Raw genomic sequence first — 25525 nt, 5'->3', positions numbered from 1 at the left:
GAGCTCTCTGCAGACCACGGATTTCTGATGTGTCCTGTAAGACTGTGCCATCCTGTGGTTGAAGATAGGTGACAGGGAGAAGGAACTTTACCTGGGTGAGGAGAAGAGGTGTCATGATCTTAGACCTCTTTAATTATGTCTTTTTTACCCCAACTGGATTCCTAACACCTTTCATGTTCATGGTAGAAAATGAGAGCCTTTTCTGTCCCACCACATCCCAGGCTGAGGCTCGAGTCAGAAAGGAGAGAGGGAGGCTGTTGGCTACTCCCGACTGCCTGTGAAGCCCTGGGAAGCCACTTTCAGCCCCTTCACTATTTCAAGGACCTCCTAGAAACTCCAGAGCACCCCTCGCCCACGTCTGGAATGCCCAGGTTCCCCAGAGAGGCCATACCTGCCTCTCCACGTGCCCCCCGGCCCCAGCCCGAGGGCGGACGCTCCTGGTTGGTGCTTCAAAGGGCATCTCTACCCACTGGCTGCCGCCTTGCTCCACCCCTCTCCCCAGGCTCCAAATCCAGCTGCTCTGTGTCCCGTTAGTTTCACCCCCTGCCTCCCACCTCCCGCATCATCCCTGCATGCACCTCTCCTGCCCCACGCCCCCAGCTTTGAATAATTGATCTCTTTCCCCACACAGAAGCCTGCTGGGTTTCCTCTGCCCTGAAGCATCAGAAAGCATTACTTGATGCCAGGGAGGTGCACCAAGCCTGACCCTCCCTCTGCCTTTCTCAGTTAATAGCAACTCTGTCCTTCCAGCCATGCGGGCCCACAGCACCAGGATCACTCCGGGGCTCTCTTTCTCTTTCCCCTATGTTTAAATATACCGGCAAATCTCGTGGGCTCCATTTTGATTTCTCACCCCCAGCCATTTCTCACCACCTCCCAGGCTCCCACCTTGGTCCAGCCCCCATCATTGTATGTCTGGACCGGTGAAGTCACCTCCTCCCTCGTCACCTAGATTCCATGTTTCACCCCCACGTGTCAGCCAGAAGGAGTCTTATCATCTAAGCCTTATCATGTTTCCATGGCTCCCACCAATAATTGGTAAAAGCCTAAGTCCCTCCAGTGCCCTGTAAGGATCTGCCCCATCACCTCCCTGCCTTCTCTCTTCCCTCTCTACTCCTTACTCTCTACTCCAGTCACCCAGGCCTCCTTGCTTTTCCTCCAACAGTCACACACATATCTGCCTCAGGATCTTTGCACTGGCAAGTTTCTCTCCTGGGAATGTTCTTGAACTTTCACACCTTCACCTCCCTGCTCAAATGCCCTATTCTCAGTGAGATCTGGTCGCTCTATTTTACATCTTTTCATACATACTTTCTCCCATGCGTATCTCCCTCCTTGGGTTAATTTTTCTCCTTAGTGTTTATCACCATGTAACATGCAGTATATTTCCCTAACTTATCTTGTCTGTTGCTTTTTCTACACAGCAACTGTGCAACTGTGTCAGCTCCATTAGGGTAAAGACCTTTGTCTCCATGTGCTTGGAACAGGGCCTGGTGGCACAGCGAAGGTGCTTCATCAGTGTTAGATGGATGAATGAATGAATGAAAGCATGCACTGCTGTTAAACATGAGATGGCTTGAAAGCAGGAGGAAATAGGGGTTTGGTGAAAGAACTTGCCAATCACTGCTTCCATTCCCCCCTTGGCTCTGCCTCAGAATCTCTAGACTCAGATCATCTTCCCAAGGTTGTCTCCGGTGGATCTGCCGCCTTCAGAAGCCGAGGTAGCGCCGGTCCTTCCCGTAGCCTGGGAACAGCCCGAAAATACGCCTAGGGGACCTCCACAGCTGTCGTCGGATTTGCCACCAGGGGGCGCCTCTGTCCCTGCTATATGGGGGGGGGGCGGGGGGCGGACCCTGTGAATGCGCGTGAGAAAGAATCGTCCAAGGAAACAAACAGCAAAACGTCATATCTTGTTTTTTCTTATCATCATAAAAATAACTACTGAACTTCTAAAGAGAATAGCATTCATCATATAAAATTAGGAAATTCTGAAGAAGTTAAAAAATCCCTGTATCACTCCTAGAAACTCAGGATCACCTCTACCAAGATTTTACTTTGCTTGTTGTCATTTGCATAGCCAAAACTTTTATTTTGGAGAATTTTTAACAACAAAAAGTAGAGAAATGTACTTACTGCTACTAAGCAGTCTCTTAAAAATGCTTAAATGCTCAATTTTATATTACGTATATTTTGCCACAGTGAAAAACAACAGAGAAGAGGTTTTAAGAATGAACATCGTGTGCCCATTTCTTAGCTTCAACAATAACCGACTCAATTTTGTGCCAGGCGTGGTGGAGCTCACCTGTCATTCCAGCAACTGGGGGAGGCAGAGGCAGGAGAATGGCAAGTGACCAGCCTGGGCAATTTAGTAAGACTCTATCTCAAAATAAAAATAGGAAAGGACTGCAGGTATAGCTCAATGGTAGAGCACCCCTGGGCTAAATCCTCAGTACCACTTAAATAAATAAATAAAAAGGACTGGAGATGTGACTCAGGAATGGAGTGCACCCTGGGTCCAGTCACCAGTACCGTGCACAAAAAGGTACTCATAATAGCATAAATGTAGTTTTAAAACAGTATTTATTCAGTAAATGTGCGCATTTTCTCATTTTCAACTGTCTCATCAATGCTCTAATTCACTTTGTTATTGTGTTTGCCCGCCAGGGCTGTCATGATCAAACACCACAGACGGCGAGCCTCAGATAACAGAAATGAATTTTTTCATAGTTCTGGGAATTCTAAGAGCAGCAGTGCTCCCTTCTGATGAGCACTTGGTCTCAGCACGCAGGTGGCCATGTCCTCACTGTCCTCTTCATGGGGCCTCCCTGGGTGCTGACTCAGAGAAAGATCTTTGCTCTGTTTTGTTTTTGCTGGGGATCAGACCCAGGGCCTCGTGCACACTAGGCAGAGGCTCTACCACGGAGCTGCCTCCCCAGCCCTGGTGTCTCTTCTTATAAGGTCACTAATCCTATCAGATTAGGGACTCCACCCTTATGGCCTCCTTTAGCCTCCTTAGAAGCCCAGTCTCTGCATACAGTCACCTCTCCTGGGGGACTGGCTCCAGGACTCCTGTGCCCCCACCCCCTGCTTTATATAATAATCCTCTGATGCTGAGGTCCCTTACATAAAATGACATAGTGTGTGCATAGAGCCTACACAAGCCTCCTGTAGACTTTAAATCACCTCCAGATGATTTATAATGCTGGAAATAGTTGTTGCACTGTGTTGTTCAGAGAGAAGAGGAAAAGTCTATACAGGTTCCCTACAGACACATGGTTTTCCCTGAGTACTTTGAAAGTTGGTTGAATGCAGGGGCTGGGGTTGTGGCTCGCCTAGCACTTGTGAGTCCCTGGGTTCAATCCTCAGCACCATATAAAAGTAAATAAACAAAATAAAGGTTCTGTGTACAACTAAAAAATACATATTAAAAAAAAAAGAAAGAAAGTTGGGCTGGGGCTGTAGCTCAGTGGTAGAGCGCCCGCCTAGCATGTGTGAGGCCCTGGGTTCGATCCTCAGCACCACATCAAAATAAATAAAAAATAAAGGTCCATTAACAACTAAAAATAAATAAATAAATAAAAAGAAAGTTGGTTGAATCCATGGGTGCAGAACCCACCAATACGGAGGGCTTTGTACAGCTGATATTGGGCGCTGGGGTTTCAATATGTGAATCTGAGGGGAATAGAGACTCCAAGCGCATAACACTGTTTTATGTTCTGGAGATCCTTTGACTCAGAATCACAAGGTATCTAGCCATGGCACTTAGCTGAGATGCCTTTTAAATCTCTTCTGACCTAAAAATTCTCTCCTCACCTTTTTTCCATTGTTAAAGAAATCAGGTTTGGTGTTGAGCGAGAGGCAGCCTTCACAGTGGCTGTGTTCCTCATGATCCAGTTCCACAAGACCACCCTCAGGGACTGTGTAGCCACAGGTGGCAGTGGAGGGCCTCCTTCCACGGCAGGGGCGGTACAAGGACCACTAGCTTCTAGTGGAGGCCCAGCTCTGGGCGGGTGTGGTTTCAACAGCCAGACCGCATGGCCACAGGCCCAGCCTCAGTGGGGCTGGCCTTCTAGCACATGACGCTGTGGGGGCCCTGCCCATGGGGCCCTTCTCTAGCCATCAGGATTTCCAGATAGATGACCCCTCAGGACCCCAGGGCAGGGCCAATGAACAAGCCAGGCCCCTTCCCAGAGGCCCTTCTCCCCAGTAAAAGGGATTTGGATGTCAAAAAAAAATCAGATTTGTCCTATAGCATCTCTCAGTCTGGATGTAGCTAGCTGCATCCCTGTGGTGCCCCCTTCATAGGGGACAGACAATTGTTGAAAGGTGGGAAATGAAGTTAAGGAAATAACTATATAAAATGGGCCCAGTGTGCTGACTTATAAAAGTGCGCTGACTTATAAAAACCTTCTCTTATAAAAACTGGTTTACCTGCCTGGCTTAAGCCCATGGGATATGTTACATTCCTCAGCAAACTACCTGTTATCTGCAGAGGAACTGCAGGCCTGAAATCCTGATATAAGAAGAATACAAATTGCCCTGAAGGGAGGGAGGGTGTGTGTGTGTGTGGTGTGTGTGTGTGCGTCCCATACAAAGACCAGATCCTAAGTCGGGTGTGGTGGCACATGCCTGTAATTCCAGCTGCTCAGGAGGCTGAGGAAAGAGGATCCCCAGTTAAAAGCCAGCCTCAGCAACAGTGAGGCCCTATGGCCATCTAGCCTAGCTGGCGACCTATGCTGGGTTCACAAATCTGACTATTCCAATAACTTAAGACAAGGATGAGAGAAAGCACACAAACACACAGAGGTACCTTTTCAAACTCTGGAGTGGCTCTCCAACCTTGTGGAAAGAGAGTGCGTCTGGAATTCTTTATTCTTACACAGGGGACACACAAGGGGAGTTTCCATGGGACAGTCTATCCCTAAAAGGGCAAACGGGTAGGATTTCAAAGGAACAGGTGAGTGTAGCTCAACCCCAACAGGTGACCTCCACTCTCGGAGCCACGCCTCATTATCCCTGCGGGAGTAAAAGTCCAATGTATTTCGGGGTGCAATAACTGCTCAGTATCCCTTTACTCAGGACTTAAAGGTGTGTACATAGCTCCTGTCCAGTGTGGCTCCCGACAAGATCCTTTCTCAAAATAAAGTACAAAATAGGCGTAGGGCTGCAGCTCAGTGGTCGAGTGCCCCTGAGTTCAATCCCAGGTACCAAAAACAAACAAACATAAAAAAAAAAAAGACCAGATCCTGGAATTCAGGGAGATAAGAATGATTCCCGCTAATCATAAAATCTGCAAAATAGGTTCCAGTTAGAACCAGTCAGAATAGACCTAAGGGACCTGAAATTGTCATGCCGAGGGAGTACTCAAAAGCCTGATGTCATCCTGCTGGATTCAGTCAAAAGTCAAAAGGTGGAACTGAGCCAGGCATGGTGGTCCACACCTGAAATCCCAGCAGCTGGGGAGGCTGAGGCAGGAGGATAGCGAGTTCAAAGCCAGACTCAGCAACTTAGTGAGGCCCTGATGCTTAGCAAAACCCTGTCTCAAAATAAAAAGGGCTGGGGATGTGCCTTATGGTTAATCCCTAGTCCAAAAAAAAAAAAAAAAAAAAAAAGGACTCTCTACAATCTTCCTTGAGATTCCAATAAAACTGAATGACAGGAGAGCTATGCTGTCCCTCTTCTAAGAGGACCCACTTTCTCACTTGAGAGTGTCCCCTTTCTCTTTGGTCCTGATAAACTCATGCCTATTACTCTGAGTGACATATATGAAATCCTTCTGACTTGATCACAAGAATCAGGGCTTAAGGGGGTGGGGGTGGGTGGTTGTCATGCCGTCTCAGTTTCCAGGAAGGCCCCGGACCTGTAACACCCTATCTCCTAAAACTTGGTACAGAATTCTAGATCAATAGCCAGTAAAAATATGATCTGAGCCACAAATAGAGCCGTGAATATAAAAATTTTCTCGTAGTCACTTTGATTTAAAAAGGTAAAAAGCATGAAATTAATCATAATCATTTCATTTTAATCCATCACACCCTAAATTTGATCATTCAAATATGTGATCAATATTTTTTAATTAGCCAAATAGTTTACTTTTTTAAAAAACAATTTTTCCTGATCTGATAATAATGTGATATTTATTTTACATTTATAGCATATAGAAATTTGGACTGACCACCTTTCCAAGTGCTTGCACCACAGCCACATTTGACCCGTAGCCACAGTTATGGACATATTTTGGACATTGGGCATTCGAAATATTTTTTTTCAGATTCAGGTTTGTTTCTCAGCAAAACAACTTCATTACTACTGGTTTGTTTTTTATTAAGAGTCATTGACTGCCTGGCTGCATTTTTTTTTCATGGATCTTTGATAAATATCATTCCCTTCCCCTTTAAATGTAAATATAAGAACCACATATACTGTTCAGTTATTTTATTTTATTTTGATACGGGGGAGGGTGTCTTGCTTATGTTGCCCAGGTTGGCCTGGGCTCAAACCATCCTCCTTCCTCAGCCTCCCAAGTAGCTGGGACTACAGGTGCTCCAGCTGTATCCAGGAAAACAGTACATGAGATTTTTCACTCATTTGTGTCTCTCACCAGTCTCTTTCCTCATAAACATGCTTTTAAAAAAATGTCACTGGATACACAGTCAGTTTTTTGTTTTTTGTTTTAGTTCCTGTTAAATACACGCAGTATATTGTCCCAGATCCAATTTCGAAGTACGTTGTATCTCCGGCTGTCTCCCACGATGGGGCATTTAGGTTGTTTTCAGGGTGTCATTAACACAAGTCAGTGGAGTCCTTGCCCAGTAGTAGAGTCCTTGTCCAGCATGTACAAGGACTGTTACATCCCTGGCACCAAAAGAAAAGAGAAAAAATAAAAATAGAAAAGCAAGAAAGGGCCTGGCGCAGTGCCCAATCCTGTAATCCCAGTGGCTCTGGAGGTTGAGGCCGGAGAATCGTAAATTCAAAGCCAGCCTCAGCAATTTAGTGAGGCCTTCAGCAATGTTGTGAGATCTTGTCTCAAAATTTAATAATAATAATAATAATAAAAAGGCTGGGGATGTAGCTCAGTGGTTCAGCACCCCTGGGTTCAAATCCCAGTTCCCCCCACCAAAAAGAAAGCAAGAAAGGAAAGAAAAAACATCGATAAATTCACTTGCCAAAAAAAAAAAAAAATCAAAGTCAGAAGACAAATGACAAACTGAAAGAGAAAATGTTTGCAGTTCATATCACAAATAATTAAATCACAAAAGAAAAACAAAACAAAAAAAGAGTTCATCACCTCATAAAGAGATTCTAGACATCATAAGGAAAGGAACATACCAGAGATGGGGAGAGGGCTCAGTGCAGCACACTCACCCACAGGCAGCAGGCCCCGGGTTCCATTCTCAGCCCTGTAAAAGAAAAGAAATAAAAATAAAAATCGGCCAAAAGAAGTATTCATGGCCATTAAACATTTGAAAAGGTAATCTTACACTCTGATGAAAATTAAAATTAGGTGAGATGTCATTTTCCACCTATCAGATTGGCAAGAGTTCAAAAGTTTAAATAACAAAAAAGAAAAGAATCCAAAAGTTTAAGAAAACAATGTGTTGGCAACGGTGAGGGGAAATCAGCCAACTCACAGTGCTGGAGTGACCGGCGCCCACGGAGGGCAGTTTGGTGACATTCACCCAACTTACAGATACTCGTCCTCTTTGACCTAGTGATTCCACTTTGGGGAACTTACTGTATAGGTATAACTGTACACGTGTAAAATAACAGCCTGCGAGATTATTCATTTCTGCGTGGTTTCCAGGAGGAAAAGATGAGGAACAAAGCAAGCAACCCTCAACAGGGACTGGCAAAATAAAGCACGGTACAAACATAAAATGGGTAGTGTGCTGCTACCAAAAAACGAGGAGCACGGGCAGGGGCCAGAGCTGGGTGGTAGAGTGTTTGCCTAGCATGTGCAAGACACTGGCTTCTAGTACCACAAAAAAAGAAAGAAAGAAAAATAATAACTACCAAGGACACTGGTACAGAGTGATTTGAAAAGAGCTTTGATATTTATGTCAAGTGAAAAAAGATGCAAAACAGTGCTTGGGGCTGCCGTGTGGCCCAGTGGGAGAGCGCCTTGTGGCAGGCACAGGGCCCTGGCCATTCCCACCGCCCCAATGCAAACGAACAATGAGTACAACATTCTACAACCCGTGTAAAACTGGGGGATATTGCTAATAACTCTCTAAATAAACTCAAGGTGAAGAGAGAAGGAACTTTTTTTTCTTTTTGTTGTACTGGGGATTGGGCCCAGAGATGCTCTATCACTGAGCTATACTCCCAGTCCTTTTTATTTTTTATTTTGAGGCAGGGTCCCACTAAGTTGCCCAGGCTGGCCTCAAACTTAGATCCTCCTCCTATCTCAGTCTCCCAAATAGTTGGGACTACTGGTGAGTGCCACTGTGCCTAGCTGAGAAGGAACTACTTTTTTTTTTTTTTTTTTTTTGCTACCAGGGATTGAACTCAGGATCCTATAACCACTGGTCCACATCCCCAGCCCATTTTATTTTTAGATGGGGTTCCATCAAATTGCTCAGGGCCTCACTAAGTTACTGAGGCTGGCTTTTGAACTTGCAATCTTCCTGCTTCAGCCTCATAAAATACTGAGATTTACAAGTGTGCACCCCTGTTCCCAGTCCTTCCCGCTATTTTAAAACTGAAAATGATTGCACATACAGAACAAACAAACAAAACCCTTGAAAGTGATTATGAATAAAATATTCTTGAAATTGGGCGTGATGAATCATGTCTGTAATCCCAGTGACTCAGGAGGCTAAGGCAGAAGGATCACAAGTTCATGGCTAGCCTCAGCAAATTTAGAGAGATCCTGTCTCAAAACAAAAAATAAAAAGGACTGGGGATGTAGCTCAGTGGTAAAGTGCCCTTGGGATCAATCAATGTATATATACACACACACACACACACACACACACTCACACATATTCTTGAATAATATTTTGTGTAGATACATGATTAGAGTAAGGCAACTTCTCTTACTATACTTTTTAGAGTTTGGGGGTTTGGAGATATGCAAACGTATTCCTCATGCAAAGCTCTCACACAAAACAACAACAAGCTGTAAAAAACATTCGGTGGTTTGGAACTTGGTTCAAACCTTGACCCTTAGAGACTGTATGTGATTTTGGCCAAATGCCTGAACATCTCAGATGCTTACTTTCTCTTGTTCTTTACAAAAAGGGAAGAAGGACCTCTCTCTTTTCCAGCGCTGATCTGAGGATGACACAAATAGATTGTGCAAGTGTCTGCTGGTGTAAACGTTCACTACTATAGTTGTCATTACTTCCTTGGTGACTTAGTTCTGTTTGCCTGCTGTGTACAAGATGCCAGGCTGGGGGCTGGGGCTGGGGCTCAGTGGCAGAGCACTTGCCGAGCTTGTGTGAGGCACGGGGGTTCGATCCTCAGCACCACATTAAATAAATAAATAAATAAAGACATGCTGTCCATTTACAACTATTAAAAAAAAAAAAGATGCCAGGCTGGGAGGAAGCATGGGCCCGGACACTGGGTGGGAGAGGGCAGAAGCTGCTCATCCTTTTCTGAGTCCTAAGTTTAGATGTTCAGGTTCTGAGTCATATTTTCTGCCTTGAGTCTCTGAACTCTCTCCCCTAGGGCTGCCCTTTCCTGGTGACCTGCATGTGAGCAGAGGGCAGCAGGAAATACCATGCTCGGTTGCCAGGGACAGTGAAAGCCATTTCCTGGGCAGAGTGTCTGAATAAATACCCCCAGTGATCTTACAGCCTCCTCTGAAATCTTACAGCCTCCTCTGACATGTGTGTCAGGCCAGAGTGCAATACCCCCCCAACCCTACTGCTGGGGAATAAACCCAGGGATACTGTACCGTTGAACTATACTCCAGCCCTTTTAATTTTTATCTATCTATCTATCTATCTATCTATCTATTTACCTTTGCTACCAGGGATTGAACCCAGGGGCACTTAACCATTGAACCACATCCCCCACCCTTTTTTCTTTATTATTTTGAGAGAGGATCTCCCTAAGTTACTTAGGGTCTCACTAAATTTCTAAGGCTGGTTTTGAATCCACAATCTTCCTGCCTCAGCCTCCTGAGCTGCTGGGATTACAAGTGTGCACCATCATAGACAGAGTCTCATTAAGTTGCCAGGCTGGTCTTGAACTAGAGATCATCCCGATTCAACCGCCCAAGTCAATGGAATCACAGGTGTGGGCCACCATTCCTGGCCAGAGTATATTTTTTACACTCTTTCCTACACCTGGATCACCTATTACCTAGATTCTTTGTCTGGATACCTCCCAGGAGACCGTCAGCCTTGGGGCCCTTCTCCAGCTCCAAGAAGCCTTACCTGGTGAAATCATTTCCTTTTCTAGTGGGTTTCCCCCAGAACAGGACTGATCATCCTGGATTCAAATTATGTGGTTAAAAGGATCAAAATTGGGCTGGGGATGTGGCTCAAGCGGTAGCGCGCTCACCTGGCATGAGTGCGGCCCGGGTTCGATCCTCAGCACCACATACAAACAAAGATGTTGTGTCCGCCGAAAACTAAAAAATAAATATTAAAAAAAAAATTCTCTCTCTCTCTCTCTCACTCTCTCTCTCACTCTTTCTTTAAAAAAAATAATAAAATAAAAGGATCAAAATTAATAGTGCTAATAAGGGACAAAGGAACATCGAGTGCCACTTGGTATCAGGCACTGAGAAGGACACAGCCAAAAACACCTCATGGGAACCTGCTGGGGAACCCCAGACAGATGCATAGTGAGGGGTACTCTACAACTAGCCGGTGTGTGCATTCCAGAGACGTCAGTGTCCTGAAGGACAAAGGAGAACCAAGAGGACATGACAACAAAATGCAACCTGTGATCCCTGGATGGGATCCTGAAGAGAAAAACACAGTGTCAAAGGACATAATTGGACATGGATGGAACTGGAATGTGAACTGTAGATTAGATAAGAGTACAAGGTCAGGGTTACATTTCCTGAAGCTTCTGACTGTACTATGGTTATGTAAGAGTGCCCCTTAGTAAGGGGCAAAAGGCACACAATCCATGTGCAATACACCCACAAGTGGTTCAGACATGATGTCAGTGTGTTTTCTCTTTCCATGCATGTCATATGTAGGTATGTAGGCATGACATATAATCTGTGCATGTATTTACATATGTATGCACATCATATATATTTGTATGTTTCTCTGTATATATGACTCTTAAAGGTTCTACTACCTCAACATTATCACATCAGGGATGAAGCTTCTCACACTGAATCTCTGGAAGAAACACCCAATCACATCCAAACCACAGCAGCATGTCTTGCAACCACAACTCCTTACCTGATGGTGTTGATGGTGTTGGTGGTGGAGTCTGTGAGGGTTAATGTTTATGTATTGACTTGGCTGAGCTAAGGGATGCCAAGATAGCCAGGATACTTTTATTTCTGGGTATGTCTGGGAGAGTGTTTCTGGATTAGATTAGTATTTGTATCAGCAGACTGAGGAAAGGAGATCTGTCCTCACCAATGTGGGTGGGCACCATCCAACCATTGAGGGCTACATAGAACAAAAAGATGAAGAAAGGGAAAATTCTCTCTCTCTCTCTCTCTCTCTCTCTCTCTCTCTCAGCTGAGACATCCATCTTCTCTTGTTCTCAGTCATTAGAGCTCCTTATTCTCAGGCCTTCAGACTTGGACTGAATTATACCACCTGCTTTACTGACTCTGAAGCTTGCAGATGGCAGATGGTGGGCCTTCTTGGGCCCCATAATTATATGGTACTTTGGTTCAGATGAGTGTTCCCCAAAGGTCTATAGATAAAGATCTTATCCCCATGATGATGGTAATGGCTGTCCCTGTGGACCTTTAAGAGGTAGAATCAGGGCTGGGGTTGTGGCTCAGTGTTAGAGTGCTTGCCTAGCATGCATGAGGCACTGGGTTCGATCCCCGGAACCACATAAAAATAAATAAAATAAAGGTATTGTGTCCATCTACAATTTAAAAAAAAAAAAAAAAAAAGAGGTAGAATCAGGAGACTGTGAGTGCTGCTCAATGGTAGAACACTCACTTGGCATGTGCAAGGTTCTAATTTCCATCCCCAGCACCCCAAACAACAATAACAGTAGTATTTATTATATCGTAGTTTCTATGGGTCAGGACTTTGGGATTGGCTTAGATGAGTGGTTCTGGCTTGAGGTCTCATGTGGCTACTGATGGATGTCAGGTGAGACTGTGGTCATTCATACGTTTGGTGTTGGAGGACTACTTCCCAAACTGCTCACTCACGTGACTGACAAGTTGTTGGTTGCTTGGGTGTGACCCTCAGTCTCCTCCTTGCATAGGTCCCTCCAAAGGACTGCTTGAGCATCCTCACAAAATGGTGGCTGCCTCTCCCCAGAGCAAGTAATCCAAGCAAGATCAAGATAGAAGTCATAGGTTTTTTCCCCGGCCTAACTTCAGAAGTCACATGTCCCAGTGGGTATGGTGGTGCATGTCTGTAGTCCCAGTGGCTCAGGAGGCTCAGGCAGGAGGATCACAAGTTCAAAGCCAGCCTCAGAAACTTCCTGAGGCCTTAAACATCTTAGCAAGACTGTGTCTCAAAATAAAACATAAAAAGGGCTGAGGACTTGGCTCAGGGGTTGAGTGCCCCTGGGTTCAATCCCTGGTACCAAGCCAAAAAAAAAAAAAAAAGTCATACATCCCATGGTTTTTTTCTTTATATATAAATATATTTAAACGTCCCATCATTTCTGCAGTAGCCTATTGGTTATAATACAGAAGGAACTCCATGAGGTTGCACATATCAGGAAATGGGAACGATTTTTATTATTAAAGGCAGAAGGACAGGTTGTCTGCTAAGAATACAGCTGTCTTGGGGCTGGGCTTGTGGCTCAGCGGTAGATCGCTCGCCTAGCACAGGCGGGACCCAGGTTCGATCCTCAGCGCCACATAAAAAAATAAATAAATAAAGGCATTGTGTTGTGTCCATCTACACCTAAAAAATAAATATTAAAAAAATATAAAAAGGGGCTGGGGATGTGGCTCAAGCGGTAGCGCTCGCCTGGCATGCGTGCGGCCCGTGTTCCATCCTCAGCACCACATACAAACAAAGATGTTGTGTCCGCCAAGAACTAAAAAAATAAATAAATATTAAAAAATATATATATTAAAAAAAAGAATACAGCTGTCTGTCAGTCTGGTTTCAAATCTTACCTGTGTCTAGATAATTGTGTGGACTTGGATAAATGTGCAATCTTTCTTGTTATCTATAAAATAGAATAATTAGATTATGTGCTTCAAACAGAGTTGTTACTGGGATTAAATGAATATGGCAACAGTAAAGAACAATATGTGGGGGATATTAAGTGTTCAGAAGATGTTTGCTGCTGCTTTTATTTTTATTGTTTTTAATATATTTATTTTTTAGTTGTAGTTGGACACAATACCTTTATTTTATTTATTTATTTTTATGTGGTGCTGAGGATCAAACCCAGGGCCTCGAACGTGCTAGGCGAGGGCTCTACACTGAGCCTCAACCCCAGCCTTTGCTGCTGCTTTTAGTCTAAGCAGCTCCTCAGGGTGATTGATAGATCAACTTCTCTCCTCCCATCCACCCACTAGAAGTCCCTAAGACTAGAGTTGGAAGGGCACTGTTCAAGAGACCACATCCTACCCAGGCTGAAATCTCCCAAAAGCAGAGGGTTGTCTCCTTCATTCAGCTGGGCACCACCTGGTAACAAGAATCACCTCCCTTGCTTTATTTTCTGATGACAGATTCAGTTCCCAGACCACCTTTCTCAACCATTTACTTTTGCCAGAGTAGCTTGGGGTCAAGACTGGGGAGTAGGGGCTGGGGCTGTAGCTCAGTGGCAGAGTGCTTGCCTAGCATGTACAAGGCACTGGGTTTGATCCTTAACACCATATACAAATAAAATAAAATAAAGGCATAAAGGCATTCTGTCCATCTACAACTACAAAAAATTAAAAAAAAAAAGATTGGGTCTGGGGATGTGGCTCAAGCGGTAGCGCGCTCGCCTGGCATGCGTGCGGCCTGGGTTCGATCCTCAGCACCACATACAAACAAAGATGTTGTGTCCCCCAAAAAATAAATATTAAAAAAAATTCTCTCTCTCTCTTAAAAAAAAAAAAAACACAAAACACAAAAAACATCTCACTCATTCCAGAAAAGCTGGTGCTTGGAAATTGGTTTCTTTAAAAAAAAAAAATTGGGGAGTAAGACTGAGTGCGGTGGTGCACACCTGCAATCCTAGTAGCTTGGGAAGCTGAGGCAGGAGCATTGTGAGTTCAAAGCCAGCCTCAGCAACTTAGTGAGATCCTGTCTCTAAATAATATATTTAAAAGGGCTGAGCATGTGGTTCAGTGGTTAAGAGTCCTGGATACAATCTCTGGTACAAAAAAAAAAAGCCTGGGGAGTAGAGGACAGGCTCATCACACCAACACAGCCCCAGCATAGTGCCTGGCACACATCAGATGGTTAAGGAACCATCAGTCAGGGTGATTGTGTTATGGCTGAGTCAGAGAGCACATTCCACGCAGCAGATTTTAGGATAAAATCCAGGGCCAGCTTTGGTCCCCAGGCGGATCATAGTCTTAAAAGTTTACTCCTAGCAGGTGCCGCCAATGGCCTTCTGCAAGTCTGGTTTGTTCTAAGACACAACACTGAAGTTCCTGAGAAGCAAATCACAAAGCCCATGAGGTTAGAAAATAACTGATCATCTTCCTTGATGCAAGAAGCTGGGAAAGAGGATACTGCGGTTGGAGATTCCCTGGGATAGCTATGTTCACCACTCAGATGCTGGAAGTAGGGGTGGACAGGCCAGATGGTGGCCAGCTGAAACTATCCTTGCTGGGGTTTTCCTCCCTGCCTGCCCTTCCCGTTTGTCTGTCACTGCTGGGATCAGCCAGGCTGGCATGTGGCCCAACCAGGCCAAGTGCATGAGTGGTGGCCTGCACGTCAGCCCTGGAGTGTGCAGTTTCAGATTCCAGAGGCCAGGGCTGCTGGCTCCCAGCCATGCTGAGTCAACTCCATTCTTTATTATTATCATTTTTTTTTTCTGAGTAATCGGCCTAGTGGTTTTTCCTGGCAGGAGGGTTTTCTGTGCCAGGCTAACCTTCCTGGCAGGGTATAGGGGAGTTGGTGGGGAATGGGTAGGTGACTTTTTTTTTTTTTAATTGAATGAAAGCTTAGCCTTGTGCCATGAACAGGGTCCACGGGTTTGCTTGGATCTTCCTCTGTCCCTCCCTCAGGCTCAGAGTGTTGGGGTTTCTCCTCCAGCCAGGGAACTCCATATAGGGTCTGGGCTGAGCTCCTCTTTGTTGAATGAATGAATGAATGAATGAACGAACGAACGAATGAAGGAACAAAGAGAAAGGGTGGAAGGGAGACCTTCCTTCCATGTGCCCTGGGTTCCTGCCTTCATACGAGCAAAGCCCTGGCAATGGAGGGTGGGCAACAGGAGGGGAGGCTCTGAGCAATACAGGCCCAAACCCTGCCACTAGGGCGCTGGCAATTGGGATGGGGCAGGAGGTCCGGACAAGACAGAATCTCCTAAATCTACCCGCAATGACGAACCCTTGTGCGGGAAGGGGCGTGGGAGGCCTCAGACAACCCTGGGAGCCAGACGCCCCAGTCTCGTCTTGGAATTGGAGATCATAGGAAGCCTCTGAGACCAGGAGGTTGAGGTGTCCCGGGCTCCCCGCCCACCCCTTGGAACTCTGCGCACCAGGGAGGGACCTTCCTCTCACGCAGTACTCACTACCCTCTTCCCCAACTTCTGCCTCGCAAAGGGGTTCAGGAATGTCCCGGCAGATGCGATCTGCCTTTCCCCCACTGAACACAGCGGGGGCAGCATGGGGGTCTTAGAGGAAGCTCCAGTCACGTCTCCCGCGGTTCACAGAGGAAGGCCAACCAGAGCCTGGCGCAGGGCGAGGGGAGCCAGAATTTCGCGCCCCAGAAGGCTCCCCACCCCCTATAACCACCACACACAGGACCCCACCCTAGGCCGCTCGCCCCGCCCCCAGCACTCCCCGCGCCCCGCCCCCGAGGTTCGCCCTCCCACTCCCGCACCCGGTTTATAAAAGAGGGCGTTGGGCGCTGCGAGGTCAAGCCGAGCCTAGCGGACCTGAGGCCGAGATCCATTCCTTCCCGCTGCCTTCGGCACCCCAGCGAGTCTCCGCCAGGTTCTCCACGTCTCCAGCCCTAGCATTTCGAGCCACTGCGTCCCTGCACCGAGTCCCTGCGTCCCCACATCCAGGCCGACCAAGAACATGCGCTGCGTTCCGACGGCAGGCGCAGCCCTGATGCTGTGCGCCGCCACCGCCGGGCTGCTGAGCGCTCAGAGCCGCCCCGCGCCGCCCGAGCCGCCTCGCTTCGCGTCCTGGGACGAGATGAACGTGCTGGCACACGGGCTGCTGCAGCTCGGCCATGGGCTGCGAGAACACGTGGAGCGCACCCGTGGACAGCTGGGCGCGCTGGAGCAGCGCCTGGCCGCCTGCGGGGCCGCTTGCCAGGGGTCTGAGGCGTCCTCCAAGCCCTCAAAAGCCCCCGAGAGCGTGGTTCCTGGTGGTGAGGCGATCCCCGAAACCCGGGTTCCCGGGGGCGAGGCGGTCCCCGAGACCCTCCGCAGCTTGCAGGTATGCGTGCCTGCTAACGCTGGCTCTTGGGCACTCTTGCCAACTCCCTTTCTGGTCTGGAATTGTGTGGGTGGGAAGGGAGAACACAGCCGAGGCTCACTGGGTACCATGCCGGGGGTTCAAAGCATGGACATTTGGAAGGATGGGTGGGTGGATGAAAAGGGAGGTTGGAGATATAGGACCGGTCCTCACCAAAATTTGCACCCTTCCCCAGACGCAGCTCAAGGCTCAGAACAGCAGGATCGAACAACTGTTCCAGAAGGTGGCCCAGCAACAGCGACACCTGGAGAAGCAGCACCTGAGAATCCAGAATCTGCAGAGCCAGGTACCCTAAGCCTGACCCAGGTGGGGAGAGAGGTCAAAGCTGGACCCGAAGGTCCCATCATGGAGCCAGGCAGGTAAGGCAGCCGAATGAGTCAATCCACCTGACACCCTCCCCCTTCTCCTGTCCTGTCCCAGGTTGGCCTCCTGACTCCCCCACACCTTGACAATGGAGTGACCAAGCCTGCCAAAAGAAAGAGGCTACCCAAGATGGCCCCACTTGGCCTGGAACACAACACCACCCGCCTTCACAGTGAGTGTCTGGACCTCTGCTGTCCTCCGGCACTTCCCTGCCCCTCCATTTGCCATTCCTGTTCCCAGCCCCTTGGTCAGATTCACTGTAATAAGGAGAGAGGTTCTGGTCTTGGGTCCCAGCTCCTGAAGCTGATGGCAGCACCTCCTTCCTCAGCCCTGACCTGTGCAGGCAGACCACTGCACCCATCTTCTCAGCAAGCCAGAGGGCTTTTTTTGAAATCCTGCTGGCCACCAACTGGAGCCAGGGTTGGAAGAGATACCACAAGGAACTTAAGCTTCAGGGGTGTTGGGAGATGGTAGTATCCCTCAGGGACACCATCCTGAGGGGGAGGACTTTATGGGAGGGTATGATAGACGGGAGGTACCAGGTGGGGGTTTCTGAGGTTTGGCACTCCAAGAACTCCTGTGGCATGAATCTAGAAGGGAAACTGTGGCAGGGCCCCCAGCTCCCAGGCCACACACTGACTCTTTTTTAAAAAAAAATATTTATTCTTAAGTTTTAGGTGGACACAATATCTTTATTTTACATTTATGTGGTGCTAAGGATCAACCCAGTGCCTTGCGCATACTGGGCGAGCACTCCACCTCTGAGCCACAACCCCAGCCCCCACACACTGACTCTTGCCACTTCTGTCCTCAAAGTCCCCATTGAACCTACACACACACACACACTCACACTCACACACACACACACACACACACACCAGGCTTTTCCTGCCATCACAGGTTTTAGGTCTTTCATTGTGTATGTCCCAAGTTCCCCCCAATCTCAAATAACAACATGTGTGTGTGTGTGTGTGACACAGGCTCCCAGTTCCCACTCTTAAGTTCACAGCCATGCTGTCACCCTGCCCAGCATCTGTGACCGTCTACAGCCAACTGGGTGAAAGTGTGGATCCCTTGCTTCACACCCTGGCCTGTTGCTGGCCTCCAGCCCTGCAGTCTTGAGGGCTCCCTTGCTCCCCAGACTCCTTCCCTCTTCCCCACAGAGGGCTGGCGTCTCAGCATGGTGAGGGTCCCAGGGAGCCCTCCCAAGCCGTCATCTTAGATGAGGAGTTTCTGAGGCCAGCAGGCACAGGCCCAGACAGGGAGATGTGTGGAAGAGAAGGGGGGTGTGCGGGGTGGTTTAGGACTCCCAGACTCAGCCTGGCCAAGTCGGGGAAAGTTCAGAGCTCTGAGAGACAAACAGCTGGAGCTAATGGAGACCACATTGGTGGCTTGGCTTCATGCCTGTCCTGATTGGATGAGAGGAAAGTAGGGGAAAGGGGAGCTGCCTGAGGGGCCGGGAAGTGTCCTTCTGGGCCTGCCCCTCTGCTGCTGCGTTGTGGACACACTGGCTGAGAATCCTGGCCCTGCCCCTCCCCCTGGTGACCTTTCCTCTACTTTCCAGGCGATCTGGGTTGGGCTGGGGGCCGTCCTTCCCCAGTCTCCATGACCCAAGGCCAGGTTCCTTCTCTCCCCCTTTCTTCTTCCTCCTTCTCTCCCCCTTTCTTCCTTCCTCCTTCTCTCCTCTATCCTGAGCCCTCTCCCCCTCAGAGCTGGGACCCTGGGCAAAGTCTCTATGTCCCCAAGCCTCATCCAGCTGTGATCAGTGTTCCCTGGTATGAGCAGAGAGCCCTTTTGCTCAGCTCACCCGGGCGGTTGCTTCCTACCCCATCAAACTCCTGCCATCATTCATGCATCAACTCTTCACTGAGTACGGGCTGCAAGCTAAGCTCAGGGTAGAGCCAGCTGCCTATGGTCAGAGCTGCCCCTTATCCCTGGCCTCCTGGAGCCCCCACTCAGTAGGAGGAGTGGGGAGCCACCACCAGATGACCCTAATGTGGGGGAGCAGGAAGCCTTCATGTTCATTTTGGAAGGTCAAGTCTGGTCTAGGGGTGAGGGAAGGCATTCTTCTGGAAACCGGGACCCACAGCGGTTACTGAGGGAAGAGAGACAGAGGGACCAGCATGTGCAAAGTCCCTGTGGTAGGGGGATATGTGATACAAGGAAGGTGGTGGGGAACAGGAAAGAAGCTGATTTGGCCAGGAAGGGTGGAGGTGCAGCGTTGAGAGGAAGGAATGTGGGTACAAAGGCTGCTCCTGAAGGTGCCTTATGGATTACACTGAGAAGGCCATAGGGAGCCATGGAAGAGTTTAGGCAGATGTAGGAAAGGGTCAGGAGATCAGGGTTGCATCTCACCTACTCATCACCCACATACAGCTTGCCTCCTGAGGCCTCAGGGGCGTCTCTGCTGCTTCACCTCCTCTCTCTGTTTGCCCTCAGGACTGCCCCGGGACTGTCAGGAGCTCTTTGAAGCTGGTGAGAGACAAAGTGGACTGTTCCAGATCCAGCCTCAAGGGTCCCCACCTTTCCTGGTCAACTGCAAAATGACCTCAGGTAGGATGTACTGACCTTCCAGGGAACCCTCTTGCCATTCACGGGCCCTAGTGTCTTTCTCGAAAACGCAGCCCTGTGTATCTCAGGGTAGAGCATATGCTCAGCGCCCATAAAGCCTGGGGTTCCATCTCCAGCACCAGAAACACAATAATGAAAACAAGCCCTTTCCCCATTGCCGTCCATCGCAAGCTCACAGATAGGTTCCTGGGGTTACCACCTGTAGCCTAGCAGGGAACGGTAGGGCAAGACTATAATTCCAGCTACTTGAGAGGCTGAAGCAGAAGGATCCCAAGTTTGAGGCCAGCCTCAGCAATTCAGCAAGTCCCTGTCTTAAAAAGGTTCAATCCTGAGTAAAACACACACAGACACACAGATACACACACACACACACACAGATAAGATACCTGAGATCTAGCACGAGCCCTTGCCTGGTGGCCCATAGTAGTCATCCCTCTGCCTCACCTTCCTCCAGTCCTCCTGGGAAGAGTGAGGGGAATGTGACTCTCCTGGGTTTGGGGGTCTCAGGGTTGGTTGCCAGGGTCCCCTATGAGGAGGGGCCTTCTGGTGACCTGTGCCTCTCTGGGTAGATGGAGGCTGGACAGTGATTCAGAGGCGCCAGGATGGCTCTGTGGACTTCAATCGGCCCTGGGAAGCCTACAAGACAGGCTTCGGGGATCCCCAAGGTGGGTGTTTCCAGTAGGACCAGAGGCAGGGGAGGAAGAGGGTCCCATGGAGGTGGGCCCACCTCACCAGGCAGCCCCTCCCGCTGTAGGCGAGTTCTGGCTGGGCCTGGAGAAGATGCACAGTATCACAGGGGACCGTGGCAGCCGCCTGGCTGTGCAGCTCAAGGACTGGGAGGGCAACGCCGAATCGCTGCAGTTTCCTGTCCACCTGGGAGGTGAGGACACAGCCTACAGCCTGCAGCTCACGGAGCCGGTGGCCAGCGAGCTGGGTGCCACCACCATCACGCCCAGTGGACTCTCTCTGCCCTTCTCCACGTGGGACCAGGACCATGACCTTCGCGGGGACCTGAACTGTGCCAAGAGCCTCTCTGGTGAGCAGCTTTGCCCCTACCCTGACCAGCCAGCCTTCAGCCCCCAAATGCATCTGTTTCCTTCCTCCACTTTCTCCTTACTTGCTGTGTGCGCTTGGGCTGCTTGCTGCTGTAACTTCTCCAACCTGTTTCCCCATCTTTAAAATGGTGCTCAGTCCCTAGGATCGTTAGGAAAATCCAGTGAGACATTAGTGGGAGGGGGGCTGGCATGGAGCAGAACCACCCAGATCACCCTTGCTTTGTGTTTTTGAAATCAGAGACAGAGCTTGGGTTTTGTGAAGTAAAACAGGGGATCACCTTCTGATGGGTCAAAAAAAAAAATGATGGAATGTTGATCATTTCATATGGTTCAAGCTAACACAAATTAATGCAATGTATGCTGGTCATAGAAAGTAAAAAATATTAGCCATGTGCCAGGAATACACAGTAACTGGCTGTGGTCACAGTCTATGAAAGCAGATCAACTGCGATTATGGGTAGGGGATGCCCAGGGCCCCTGAGATTGCTTTTGTCATAACCTTGGGTATCTTGGAACACCATTTGACAATTACTGCCAGACCCTTCCCATTTAAAATGTGAACAGTCTGAGGCCCAGTCTCACCCCCTACCCCATCCTCATCTCCATCTCCATGTGGAGACCCAAGGACTTGACCACGTCCCCTCTCCTCTGCCCTCCTCAGGTGGCTGGTGGTTTGGCACCTGTGGCCACTCCAACCTCAATGGCCAGTACTTCCGCTCCATCCCACGGCAACGGCAGCAGCGTAAGAAGGGAATCTTCTGGAAGACTTGGCGAGGCCGCTACTACCCGCTGCAGGCTACCACTATGCTGATCCAGCCCACAGAGGCTGTAGCAGCTTCCTAGCCACCTTGCAAGGGCCTGGTCCCAGGCTCTAGAGGACAGTGACTTTGGCTCTGGCCCAAGGATGTGGTACTCTCTGCCTGAGCAGGAGCTCTAAGCAGGGGCCACTGGAGCTTCTTGAACAGAGGTGAAGCCCATGACTGGAGAGGCCCCTTCCTGAGTGGGGACCACACGTTGCCCTCTGAGATAGAGCTGCAGGGCACACACAGACCCTGGAAACCTGGGTAGAGGGGCATTGAGTCCCATTTCTCGCCCGCCCGAGGAGTGGGGGACACAGAGGGACCACTTGGGGCTGGCCAGGCCAGCCCTTGATGGCGGACTCAGTCACATTGACTGGTGGGGTTCAGGGCTCCCTGGGGCCCTGGATGCTCTCATGGTGCTGTTGTGTGTGGGTGCTGTGGCATGAGCTGGCACCAGTGATGGTGTCTGGGTGGAGTCCACAGAATTCTTGGAATAAAAGCAACATTAGAACATTTTGTTCTTCTTTGTCCTTTGGTTTGTTTTAAAAAACCAACAGTTTCAAAGTCCACATCAACATGTTCCTAGGGTGGAGAACATGCTTTCAGGTCCCCTAAGGTCGGCACTGGTTTTTCCTCCCTCCTCCGACAAGTGAGCTCAGCTTCGTCCACTTGGTATTTCATCCTGTGGATCTCCCTTGTTTTTATCTTAAAAACTATAAAACAAATCCCTCATAATAGAGAAAAGGAGAATCCTTCCTGCTCATACTTAAGCATATGAATCATGGCTAATTTTTTAATATCTTGTTAGTAGATAGAAATACAATGCATGACAACATATAGACAAAAAGTACAATGTGTGCTGCAAGTTTAACTTTATTTTTTCTAGTAGCCATGTTTTAAAAAAGTTAAAAAGAGCCAGGCATGATGGGGCACACCTGTAATGCCAAAGGCTCAGGAGGCTGAGGCAGGAGAATCGCCAGTTCAAAACCAGCCTCAGCAACTTGGTGACGCCCTGTGTAACTTAGCAAAATAAAAAATAAAAAGAAGGGCTGGGGATGTGGCTTAGTGGTTAAGCACAGGGTTCAATCCCTGGTACAAAAGAAAAAAAATATATGTGTGTGTGTGTGTGTATGCACATGTATTTTTATAGTAAATATAAATGTTTATATATAAACTTATATATATTTAATATATATATATATATATACACACACATATATACACACACACACATACATACACATACATATATATGAAGTAGAGCATGGTGGCACATACCTGTAATCCCAGTGACTTCACAGTCTGAGGAAGAAAGATTAGAGGTTCAAGACTCACCTTAGTAATTAGGTGAAAGCCTGTCACAGAAACAAACAAACAAAAAAAGGGCTAGGGATGTGGCTCAAGCGGTAGCGCGTTCACCTGGCATGCGCAGGGCGCTGGATTCGATCCTCAGCACCACATACAAATAAAAAATAAAGATGTTGTGTCCACCGAAAACTAAAAAAATAAATATTAAAAAAACTCTCTCTCTCTCTCTCTCTTTTAACACACACACACACACACACACACAAGCAGGTACATTTCAGAAATATCTTATTTGGGTTGGGAATGTGGCTCAGTGGTAGAGCACGAGTTCAGCATGTGTGAAACCCATGGTTTGATCCCAGCACCACTAAGGGAAGGGGAAAAAAAAGAAAGTGAAAAATATTTTATTGAATCCGTCCTATTCAAAATATTATTAATTGGCATCTAATCAAAATTAAAATTATTACTGAGATATTTGGCTTTTTGTGTTTGATAAGTCACAGGAAACTGTTGGTGTTTTACACTTTGGGCACATCTCAATGTGGACCAGCCGGGTTTCAATAGCTCAGTAGTCACTGTCCACGGCTGGTGGCTGCCACATTGGATAGCACAGCTGTCATGTAAACACTAATACAGGATTTGTGGCCAATTACTCACATATCTACTAATAACCTATTCTGGAATACTTCAAGTTTTCCTTAAATTTATTTATTTATTTCTGTTTTTGGAAAATATAAATTCAATCAATATTTATTGTGCAGCTACTACATGCCAAGCCCTATGACAGGTATCTGTGATACTCTAGTGAACAAAAAGATCTCTGCCCTCCCTGAGTTGCCCTTTTCAGCCTCTCCCATTACAGATACGGTGACCTAGAACTGATGGTCCAAACTGGGACACTTTCAAGAGTGAAACTGGTTGCTGTTAATAATTAATCTGGACAAGAGATGTCAAACAGCTCACTCCCAGACATCAAAACTTACCAACCCAGTTTTTAAGAATGTAATCATATCTCTACCACTGGAAAATGATCTGCCATAAATAGGTTAGTAAAACTAAGGTTGATGACAATCAAACATGCCCAAGCTTTAAAATTCCAGCTTGCAGCCTGGTGTGTGGCTTAATAGGAGACTGATTGCTGTGCATTCTCCAGACCCTGGGTTCCATCTCCAGCACACCCAAAACCAACCAACCAACCATGAACTCTGAAAAGAGCTACAAGTAAGTACTGAGCTCTCATCAATGACATGTATGCTGACATTTTAGAGGTGAAATGGATCCATGTCTTCAACTTTCCTTTAAACGTTTCAAAAATAAGATGATGGGGTCTGGGAATATAGAACTTAGGCTGTATGCTTACATGTGCAAGGCCCTGGGTTCCATCCCCAACACCAGAAAAAAAGAAAAGATGACAGAAGGGTGGGTGAAAAGGTGGGAGAGATCAAGCAAAATGTTAATGATGAAATTTTTTTGTAAAATTCTTCCCATTTGGGCTGGGATTGTGGCTCAGCGGTAGAGCGCTCACTTTCTTCAGCACAACATAAAAATAAAGGCATTGTGTTGTGTCCATCTACATCTAAAAAATAAATATTTAAAAAAAAATTCTTCCCATTTTCCTGAATGTTTAAATTTTTTCATAATAAAATGGGGGAGGATTCTTAGGTCCTGTTCTCTGCTTTTTTTTTTTTTTGTACTTAGGATTGAACCTAAGGACACTTTAACATGTCCCAAGCTCTTTTAATTTTTGAGACAGGGTCTCACTAGGTTGCCTTGGCTGACCTCAACCCTGTGATTCCCCTCCCTCAATTTTCCAAGCATGAGCCACTGAGCAGAGATCCCTATTGCCTTCTCAAGGCAATGCACACTATATTAACTATGTAAGGTAATGGGTAGGTAAATTTGCTTAACTATAGTAATAGTTTGATATTAGCATTCTTGTACATCTTAAATATATAAAACAAAAATAAGCATACACTTTAATATTAGATAGTGATAAATCCTGTAGGGGTTAAAATAAAACAGGGTAAGGAGGCAGAAAGGGAGAGGAAATTATGTTGGAAAGTGCCTGGCACCCAGCAGGGATTTATTATTTATTTACTCACTGCGGTGCTGGGGATGGAACCCAGGGCCTTGCCCATGCTAAGCAAGCGCTCCACCACGGAGCTACAGCCCCAGTCCCTAAATAAATTTGCTTAACAAAGATTTTATGGCAGAAGGACGGTTGATTCAGTATGAAAGGAATGATCCACATATTCTCAAAAAATATTCCATGAGGCCTTCTTCATTGTTTGCAGAGGCTGAAACTCAGAACAGACAGGTAAAGTAAGAAGTCCTCAGGGTAAGGATGGAAACTGCAAACGAGAGGAGACACCCGCCCACCTCTGCCCAGAGGGTCCCCGGAAATGGTCATTAATGGGCTGGGGGGAGGCCAAAACCGCTAGCCCTGACCTATGACGTCATCGGGACGTTAAGCAGCGTAAAATCACCTGGACGTAGCCACATTTCCCTTCCCGGACAAGTCCTCTGGTTGTAGGGTAGGGTCTGAATCAAGCCTCTCATTGGCTATCCACTCCGTCAATCCGACTCATTCTTCCAGTCTTCCGTCCCACCTTTCCGAGGCTGTCTCTGATAGGCTGTTCCGGCAGTCAATTTACAAAGATCCGCATTCCTTCCGCCTTTCTCCAGGAGACCGAGGGCGAGGAGGG

General features: G+C 47.6%; 2 protein-coding genes across 3 annotated transcripts in view; both read left to right on the top strand.

Annotated features, from left to right (window-relative positions):
• The window catches only part of Hnrnpm (heterogeneous nuclear ribonucleoprotein M), a 230330-nt gene that overhangs the window by 118794 nt on the left and 86011 nt on the right, over positions 1–25525 (top strand). Inside the window, exon 1 of one of the 2 annotated variants that reach the window (XM_058579155.1) lies at positions 5565–5569. The exons of the other annotated variant lie outside the window; for it this stretch is intronic. The gene's annotated coding sequence lies outside the window, so the exon portion shown is untranslated. Of the gene's footprint in view, positions 1–5564; positions 5570–25525 lie in introns of those variants that run through there. 2 annotated transcript variants of the gene reach the window in all.
• Angptl4 (angiopoietin like 4) lies at positions 16140–22028 on the top strand. The gene is made up of 7 exons (XM_046443824.2): positions 16140–16687; positions 16902–17012; positions 17147–17261; positions 19529–19642; positions 20230–20325; positions 20415–20696; positions 21377–22028. Exons 1-7 carry the CDS (start codon positions 16322–16324, stop codon positions 21556–21558), a joined length of 1266 nt encoding a protein of 421 aa, XP_046299780.1. The 5' UTR covers positions 16140–16321; the 3' UTR covers positions 21559–22028.

This window comes from Marmota monax, unplaced genomic scaffold (genome assembly GCF_021218885.2).
Source record: "Marmota monax isolate L192 unplaced genomic scaffold, Marmota_monax_Labrador192_F-V1.1 WCK01_AAM20220418_F8-fsc00102, whole genome shotgun sequence".
NCBI lineage: Eukaryota > Metazoa > Chordata > Mammalia > Rodentia > Sciuridae > Marmota > Marmota monax.
Note: the sequence above shows the minus strand (reverse complement) of the source record. Positions and strands in the feature narration are given on the sequence as shown.